The sequence below is a fragment of the Carica papaya genome, chromosome 6 (genome assembly GCF_054855325.1).
Source record: "Carica papaya isolate Zhongbai chromosome 6, ASM5485532v1, whole genome shotgun sequence".
In the NCBI taxonomy this organism is placed as follows: Eukaryota; Viridiplantae; Streptophyta; class Magnoliopsida; order Brassicales; family Caricaceae; genus Carica; species Carica papaya.
In genome coordinates, this window is record NC_142314.1 from 7,022,826 (window position 1) to 7,033,038 (window position 10,213).

Below are 10,213 nucleotides of genomic sequence, written 5' to 3' on the forward strand. Positions count from 1 at the left end.
ACATACAATTTTATTATGGGGTGTTACATAAGATCTTGAAAATTCATGGTGTCCCCTTTTAGAGTTTTACATTATAAAACCATGATAAGAAGCACTTCTTATAGATCCTAACCTTATATGTGCTTTATGTTTTTTGAGAGTCCTTGATCTATACTTCTCTATAAGTATACTTTACTATTCTAGATGATTATTTTATCATGAGTAATAAGAACTCTACTAAATTGAAGGAGAAATTTTTAATAAATTAAAAATTATTTAGAACAGTAATAAAGATATTGAGACGGTTTTGTGTGTTTTATTACAGATAAGAGATGTTAAAAGTTAACGATATTATACTTTATTTTAATCTCATTTATCTTTTCATAAGGAGATGTCTCCGACATAATTTTTAGTACCCATTTAATATGCTAAAATTCTTATTAAGGTTTCTCACCCCTATAATAATTTTATTAATGAGAAAGCATTTTTCAATAAATTACACATTTTTATTAATAAAAATTCCAAAATTTCCAAATTACATCAAAGCAAGCTCCACTCAATTTGGTCAAATATCTTTTCCCAATGACTACTTCATTGCAATCAACTTCTTATTCATTCTTCTTTTTGATGTGGAATTGCATTTTGCAAAAGAAACTATTTTTGATTAATGCTATACACACAATGGTCATATCCCTTTTTTTTTTTTTTTTTTCTCTTAAATTATTGTAGTTTTTATTTTCTTCAAATTAAAAAAAAAAATTTTAAAACCAAATTCATAATTTCAATATATATTTTTTATTTTTATGTTAATAAATTTCATATTATATTTAATTGAGACACAATTCCACGAATTCTTTTTATTAAATATAAGTTTTAAATATTATTGTGAAATTAATTTTTTTAGAGGTAGTTTACATAATTCAGATTTTTAAAAAAGGTTGTATAAGCCACTGAGTATAACTATGAAAAGATTATTTTATATAGACATATGTGCACATATACCATATATAATTCTTCTACATCTATTGAGTGCAAATAAAAAATATGCTACATAATTCACATTTTTTTATAAAAAAAAATGTTTTAAAGCTAATTCTTTAGAAAAATGTGAATTATGTGTACAATAAATTTATAGAGTAACCCTTTATATTTATTATGGACCTTTAATGTAGCTCCTCCTAAATGATTGTATTGTATTCTCATAATTTAAAATTGACATATTTGCATTAATTAACTAATTAATGAATATATTCTACATATTATATATATATATATATATATATATATATATAGAAATCGGGTGTGTTTCATTACATAAGATAATATAATAATACCCAATTAATTTGATCTTCTAAATGTTTTTTTATTTATTTATAAAAATAATAGGTTTGATCCACAATAAAAGAAGAAATGGTAAAGGAATAAGAACTATCTTTAAATAATTTTGAAATGAAAAAGAATTTATTTGAATATTAATTGTGATGACATATTTTTGGGTTGGTTGTTTCTAGTAACATCTTATTGCTGCATGACTCATTTTGACAAATGCCATATATTTCTGACTTTATGGTGCTTTGCCTAATAGTATTTAATATATAATATTAGTTAATTATAATCTTTTATACTATATATATATTTAAAAAAAAATTTGAAAGCAAAATAATATATATTTTTGGCACTGTTATTTTTTTTATAAATTACTATAAGATTTTCAGCTTTTGATATAATTATGATAAAACAATCTAATATGGTTATCAGATGCACGTTTGATAAAATTGGTTCGCAAGAAATTTCTATGGCTCCGATTATTTAAATCAGCATATGTTATGAATATCATATATAGTTGGAATGAACTCGAATGATGTGTATGAAATTAATAGACTTTATTTTTATATGGTATTGATGTGTATGAAATGTTACAGAAAATTTCAATTAAAGTTTGGATTGACAATGAAATGTTATTCAACATTTGGTAAGCTGAAAAAAATGATAGTAATGAAGACTTGAGCAAAAATATGTATTGGCCAAATAAATAAATGTGAAGATTTGATGGGACAATAAAGTCAATTTATTTTGTGGACCTCAAAAGCAGCCATTAAATTTTAAGGTAATTGATTGATTTAATTATTTGAAGAGAAATTGCTTGCCCTACTCTTAAGGCATGTTTTGGACATATGTATATATATACGTATATAATGGAAAGAAAAAAGATAAATGATGTCATAAAACCCTCAAAATTAATTTCCCATAACAAAATCTGCCTAATTTTGTAGAAATAAATTTGTTGAAGAAAATGAATTGGTATTGTAATAAATTGCTAAAGTCTTTGTGGGGTATCTCCTAGTTAGGTTTTATGGGATACCCACCCCATGCCCTTAAAATTAACTACACAAACACGCACGCGCACACACACACACACACACACATATATATATATATAGACATGTATTGATTGGCAATTTTAGAATGCATTTTTTATAAGGCCACAAATAATAAATATTAATATTATTGAGATTATAATAATTAAATTGGGTCAATTCTTAATAAAATTATTATATTTTTTTATAGAAAAATATTATGTATGAATTAAATTTTTTTAATTGAGAAAACAACGATGAATAAATAACATGGCTTAAATTTTTTTTTTTTAATAAAAAAAGAACAATATCTATATTAGAAAGTGAAAGATTCGGTGTAAATATATTTATATATAGAGAGAGAGAGAGAGAGAGAGAGAGAGAAGAATCCTTAGCACTTTATGGAAATTCAATATTTTAATATTGAGTATTTGAATTTTGGTTGATATGCTATTGATAAATTACACTAGGGTATTTGGAAAATAAATGAGTAACAAAAATATATTTTATTTTTTAAATAAAAGTAATAAATTATTCATTATTTATGTAATAAAGAAAATAAATAATTAATATAAAAAAAATTGTCCAAAAGTTATTTTGGGTCAAAATAAAGAGAGGAGGTCAAGTGCGTGCATTTTATTTTATTTTATTTTTTGAACTTGTAAATAGAGTTTATAAATTTTTGAAAAATAATTACACAAGTACTGTTTAATTATATTTCTGTTTACTCATAAGATACACATAAATAATAATTATTTTACTTAATTTTTTAAAAAAAATTCATAAATTAATTAAAAATATATAAATGAAAAATAAATTAATTTCTAATAAGAGTGTTTTGAAATATATATATATATATATATATATATATATTAGTAATTATTAATGAACTCAAAAGAGCCAAGACACATGAATGAAAATAAATTGTAACGATCTGGGACTTAAAAGAGAATAAAATTATAAATCAAATACGGAAGTGAAATAATAGAGTTAGAGTTTATATTTCTTACACAATAATTTAAAATACATAATAAGATTACGAGAATGAGCATCTTAAAAGAACAAACAAAAAATTAAGAAATAAATGAAATGTAATCGATTAAGTGTCTTAGGACGACCTTCACTAGCCTCTAAAGGGAATTCGGGTGGTAAACTATTCGCAACTCTCTTGTTGATTGATATCTGGATCTTGGTCATCAGAATCTGGATATTGGTTCTCTTGATCTGAAATGATTAATGAAAGGGTGAGCTACACTAATCTAGTGAGAATATTACACTACTCACCAATACAGAAATGAAGGTTGGTAAAAATCATAAAAATAACTAATTGAGCTCTTAATTTAAATAAATTCATTTATTATAAATAAAATTATTTATTGCATACTTACCGTAGCGAGATTTCTAAAAATTGACCTATAGAGATAATAGCTCAACAACATCATAATCCCATATTCAAGTAAGTGAGAATAACAACTTTCATTTTTTATCTGCCTACTGGTATTCATGAGGGTCCATAGGGATGTCTCTACTACGCGTGAGTCATTATTCAACATTGTCAATTAACCGGCCATCCCCATATCGGGTGCGTTATGAGCGCTAAAAATATCATCCCTCAATACCTCATCCGATATAAAGGTGAAATGGGTCGTCTCCATACTCCGTCCGGTATGGTGCCAAAATACTAATTCTCGATACCCCGTTCGGCATGAAGCGACGTTTACGATAAGGTTCCCTATATACCAAGTCCATCCACCATCTCCCAGGATATCCAGTAAGGCTACCATTTATTCATTCACTTAATCAAGCAGTTCTCGTTTACATTTAATTTTTAGTTTCACAATTTAACTATAAATTATGCAAGACAAGCAATACATGCATCAAGAAAACACAACTGAATCATCTTACCAATTCCAGTGTATTATTATGCATTTAAAACTGTAAAATCAAGCAATCAGTTAAAACATAACAAATAGTAATAAATAACCGGTTCTTCTTCTATTAGTAACCTGTAATTAATTCTCGAAGTTTTCTAAATTATGCAAAATACTGAATTGATAATTAAACTTCAATTCCATAATAAAAAATAAGGCGAGGGATCGTTATTCGAATCGATGTTTGAAACATTAAACTTTCAGTTGTGCCAATTGACAGTCCCTTAATTTTCTAAATTTTCCTGCGGAAATTAAAACACGCTTCATGTACTTAAAAATACTCTAAAAAAATCTAAAATTGGTGTTAAAACTCTTTTTCGGTCAATTTCGAAATTCTGATACGGCGGCATCACCGCTTGGGTGACAGTTTACCTCGAGCTGGCTGTTTTCGGCCAGTTTTGACTAGTTTCGACCGGTTTTATACCCATATATGCTAGAAAATACGTTAGGGGAACTTGGTTGGCCGAAAAAAGTCAAAAAATAAAAACTTACCAGCGGTGGAATTTTTCGGTGCAGCGGCTCCACTGGCTCACCTTTGCGATTGAGTGTTTTTCTTCGGTCAACCTGTAGAAAACAGAATGGTGAATAAAATGGTGAAAAAATTGCACAAAACGAAAATCAGAAAGGAGCTCATCGGAGGCAATTTTTAGTTTTTTCGTGGCGCCACCGCCAGGCTTTACCCGCGGTTTTCGGCTCATCCGCCGGTTCTTTTGCTCCGATTTGGCCACGAGGGTATTCAAAATCAAATTTTGAGTGAATGAGAAAATTTTTACATTTTTTAGCGGTCGGAGGTGGCTCCAGCACAACAGGGGATGGCGGCCGACTCTCTTCTCCGGCAACTGATTCTTCTTCTCCGGCAGGGGCCCAGCAATTAGGGTTAGAGTTCGGTGTGAAGTGAAATATTTATACTTATCTTCCTTAAATCTGTACCGTTCATCGCGTTTGATCTTAACTGTCTGATCTCATTTAAAGAAAAAATGAATTTGGCAGTTTATCGTGATTTGATATGAACAGTACGATTGCATTTAAAGAGAGAACAAATCTGAACCATTTATCACATTTAATTGCGATTGTCTGATCGCGCCTAAGGAGGGAATGGATTTGGACCGTCCACGCGAGCGTGAACAAATACGTACTGTCCAATCGCGGGCATGCGGATTGCCAGCGTGGCCTCCCGCACAGCACCGAGTCAGCGTGCCTTGCCACACAATGCGTTTCGGTTCGTCGGGGCTGCTGACAGGACGGTCCTACGTGTCACATTTTTTTTAAATTGTATTTTGACCCATAGTTTCTGATTTTTCTTTTAAAAACATCTCCCGAATCCAAAATTTTAACCATTTTTTTCAAAATTATTTTCAATTTTATCATCCACCTATTTTTTTCTTAATTTTATATTAAATAAAAATTTATAGATTTAAAATTTATATTTTTGAACATTTTAAAATTAATCATGAATTAAATTTCGGATAGGAGTATTACATAAATATAATTAAAATATAGAATATTTGCATAGATGGGCCTAACCTAATAAATCCCTCTCGCTAAAGGCCCATTTTTATATATTATTCAACTTTTAACCTTTTCTTAAACAACGTCATCCAATCAGCACGGAACAGCAATGACGTGGAGTTTTGTTCGTACGAGGAAATCACCTAATTCATCTGTCTTAAGGGGAAGCGAGTATGACTGATTTTTATACTCGCACCCATTGACTTTCAAATTGCAATCCTAAAAAAAGCTTACTCGCGTCTAGAACGAGGAAGAAGCAAAGCTGCCGCGTGTGTCCATACACAAGTCGGTAAAGATGGATCCCACATGGGGGTATATGTTATGTGAAAACTTGCGCGTCGTTTTGGGGAGTAAAGCGCGTCGTTTTGGGTAGTAAAGTTCAACTATAAGTACGAATTTGTTTCTGTTGTTTTTCCTCACTTATTTCTCACTGAACCCGCCTTTCAGGCTTCTACTTTTTGGTCAGCGTGCGCTTTCGGTTTCCTTTTTTTTTTTGAAGAACACTTACAGTTCATTCACTTTGAGATAATCGCGTCAAGAGCTTGAAAATCAACATGGCTTTTCTGCTGTTCTTCAATTTTGCACTCACATGCCTTGATGTTCTTGCATGGTATTTGATTTCATTATAATATATATACATATATATGCTTCTTCATTTTCTTCTTCCTCTCTCTCTCTCTCTCTCTCTCTCTCTCTCTGTATATATTCTGTAGTAGAGTCGTGAATATTTGCTTTTAAAGTGATAGAAATCTTTCTTTCTTTTTGCTTTGCATTTGTATTGTTCATTCTTCTCTGTTGAAATATTGAAATTTCAGTTTGGATGATACTGTATATATATGATATGAGATACGGAAATTGAATTTAGACATGGGTTATCAGTTTATTACATTGGGATTATTGAATTCCAGATGGGTTTTTGTCTAATTTGCAAAGAAATGCTTGGATTTGCTTGCATGGAACATGGTGCATTTTTCTTTATTTTTCATGTTTATGTCTGAGAAATTTTCAATATATTCTCCCTTAAGTTTCCTTACATTCTAAGCAATGAATGATTCCATCTACCAGATAAAGATGATGAAATTAATTTCTTCATAAAAAAAAAAAAAAAAAATCCTCTCAATTTCCCACTAAAGGGAAAAAATCACTGTTCATTTGACTGGGGTGATCTCCCCCAATATCCTCTTAAAGTTTCATTTTTTATCATTTTCTACTATCATGGTCCAGTCTAATTTATTTTGGTTTTGATTTGTTTTCAGGCCTCTCATTGCACTGGGTTATCCTCTGTAAGTTTACAATTCTCAATCTGCATTTGTTTTTGGTTAAAATGGTGAGATTTAGGCATATTTATGTTGATGATGATTGTTTATTTGCTGGATTTTAGATACGCTTCTATCTGGGCAATTGAGACTAATTCAAACTCGGACATCATGAAATTGATCACATACTGGATTGTCTTTTCCTCGATTTCACTATCTGAACATGCTTTGATGAAGCTACTTCAGTGGTAATCTCTCCTGCTATATCTATCTATCTATTTATATGTTAATATTATAGTTGACATTTTAAGCTTTCTAAAAACAAAAGAGAAATCTCTCCGTTCCGGCTTCCACGACCGTTGTTCTTCAGGATACTTTTGCTTCCAAAATGCTAACTTGTCTTGATTTCACAAGATTGAACATTTCTAAATCCTAATAGGGAACTTCCATGTATATATTTCCAGGTATATGTAGTATTACTTTTAAAATGGACATCTTTGCTATTTTCGGAGATCTGGTCTATTGGGGTTTGGATCTTGGACATTAGAATTTCTTTCTAGTGATCAGGATTCGTCCCACTTATAGAGTAGGTTACCTAAACTAAGCCACATTACCTTGATTTCTTTTGTTTTCATTCCGATATTTTTGCTAATTCATCATATTGTGCAACAGAGTTTTAGCATTTGCTTATCATTCACACCTTTCACTTTATATCTATATGTATATGTATCAGGGTGTCTATCTGGCCATACATCAAACTAGGGATCATCTGCTATATGTTGATACCACAATTTGATGGTGCACTTTATATCTATGAACATTTTGTGCATCCATGTCTTCATATGGGACCAAATGTGCTGATAAATTTATTTGCAAAGAGGAAAGACTTACTCAAAAGAGATGACTTTCTGGCTGAGGCAAAGAAATATGTAGAAGAGAACGGGTACGAAGCTTTAGAGAATATAATCTCTAACAAGGTAAATAAGTCGATTTGTTGAGTCCTTATTAAGACATACTTTGATAGGATAATTTAATTGCAATTCTTATTAGTCCTTGTCATAGACTTCTCGTTGCAGGCGTGAAAAATTTCACTATGATGTAATTTTGATTATCACTGGATACCCGGTTTGTGAAATTATGATCTTGCAGTGCATAATTTCTCTTATGCTATTTTATGGCAGCGATCAAAGCAGAATGAGACTCAGAAAGATATCAAGATTGTGCAAGTTACTGAGAAGAAGGAATTGGCATCAGTTAAGGTCTATTTTCATGCTTCTTTGGGAATCATATTACTCTGCATTTCATTAGGAAAAACAGATCTTTAGGAAATGATATTTTACAAGATGAAGTCGATATATATATATATATATATATATAGATGGATTTAGTTTATTGAAGACTTTATGACTACACATGAAAGGAAACTATTTGGAGAAAATTTACAAAACTAACTAGATTCATAATCTCACTAAGATAAAATTTTAATACCTCATTTATTTTTCAACAAACTCTCCGTGATCAGATAGTTAGTACATTTTTTTCTTCTATTTTTAACATGTAAATTTAAATCTTAAATTATGCATTACTTGTTAGAGATATTAAAAAAAACTCATTTCCTTGTTAATACTTGGTAACTTAGAATTTTAACTTTCATAAATTTTATTTACCAATGGGGTTTAAGGACTCCAACGATTCGAGAATAAATGAGTTGTGAACACTAATTCCGCTCATACCCACCTAAAAGTTCTTGTTCTGAAACGAACAGATTCTAATTCTAGCTAGCATAAATTAAGATCTGTAATTAGATCTGAAACTAAGAAGATTAATTAAAGATGCCAACATAATTTTCTTGATTTCATGCATTAACCCAACTGTGCACTTTATGAACAATGTTGGAAATGGAGCATTTTATTAGTACATTTATACTATTTTCCTGCCCTTTTATTGAAAAGAAAAGTACCTTGTTCATCAAGTCTCAGCTCAACCTCACAATTTTTACAGGTGGAGATCAAAGAAGCATCAGCAGGAAAGATACTGGCTAGAGAACCTCACGCAAGACAAGAAAAATCTCAGTCTCCTCAAAAAGATCCAGAAGCAGCAGGAGTGCTACCGGCAAGACAAGTTCAGGAAAGACCGGTGTCTCAGTCAGTCCAGATGGGCTCTTCATCTCCATCCTCATCGCATTTGCAGGTTCCCCAAAAAGAGACTAACACAATTCAGTCCAATCAGGCTCAAACATCTCTACATTCTAAAACTAAAGAACCAAAAGTGGTGGCAGAAGCAGCCGGAAGAGAAATTCCTGAGCCAAAGCAAGTGCAAAAAGAATGGACATGTGCCATATGTCAAGCGAGATGCACGAGTGAGAGCAACTTGAATGATCATCTTCAAGGGAAGCGACATAAGGCTGCTCGCGAGCAATTGAAAGCAAACAACAAGGCACCGAAAGGGAAAGCTTCTGCAACTCCATTGACAAAGAAATCTGATCAGCCAACCAAGGCAGGACCCGAGAAATGTTCTTCAGATAAAAATCAAACCAAGAACTCTGAAAATCTGTCCAGGAAGGAGAAAGAGAAGTGTATGGCACGCGATGCGGGTAAAAATAAAGAGAAAAATGGGAAACTCCAACAAGAGAAGGAGATGGTGAAGAAAAAAAGGGAGTCCGAAAATTGGTGTGCCATCTGCAACGTGAGCTTGACTAGTTCAGTAGATTTAAACTGTCATGTAAATGGAAAGAAGCACTTGGCTCAACTTAGGAAACTGATGAGTCGCATGGCAGGTGGGAAATCGGAATAATGGAACCAGAAAATTTTCTGAAGGCGGCTGATATATCATACACTTCACATACACCGGCATATATATATATATATATATATATATATATATATATATACACACATACAGATCCACGTATATGTCTGTTATGTATGTGTAAATGTTTGCCTCTTGTGTTCTCATTTATGAGTTCATGTATTCTTACGTAACTCTCACAGTTTTTTTTTTTGGTTAATTAACTTTTACAATTTCTCCCTCAAAGAAAATCAACATCTTTAAACGACTAATAAAAACAGCAACATACACTTAATATTACTCACAGTGAATTAACTTTTACAGTAGACTTGAACTCTCATCTCTAAATCAGTTCATAGCCTTCAGTGAATTAACCAAAGAGAATTAACTGTTT

At 31.1% G+C, this 10,213-nt stretch overlaps 1 protein-coding gene across 2 annotated transcripts; it reads left to right on the top strand.

Moving 5' to 3' along the window:
- Positions 1-6,196: 6,196 nt before the first annotated feature.
- LOC110819016 (uncharacterized) lies at positions 6,197-10,013 on the top strand. Of its 2 annotated transcripts, none has more exons than XM_022048094.2 (6): positions 6,197-6,386; positions 7,033-7,059; positions 7,158-7,280; positions 7,766-8,009; positions 8,214-8,291; positions 9,034-10,013. In XM_022048094.2, exons 1-6 carry the CDS (start codon positions 6,331-6,333, stop codon positions 9,823-9,825), a joined length of 1,320 nt encoding a protein of 439 aa, XP_021903786.1. In that variant the 5' UTR covers positions 6,197-6,330; the 3' UTR covers positions 9,826-10,013. The 2 variants fall into 2 exon arrangements, with proteins under 2 accessions (XP_021903786.1, XP_021903787.1); XM_022048095.2 differs by having other exon boundaries at positions 8,214-8,285.
- The last annotated feature ends 200 nt before the right edge of the window (positions 10,014-10,213 follow it).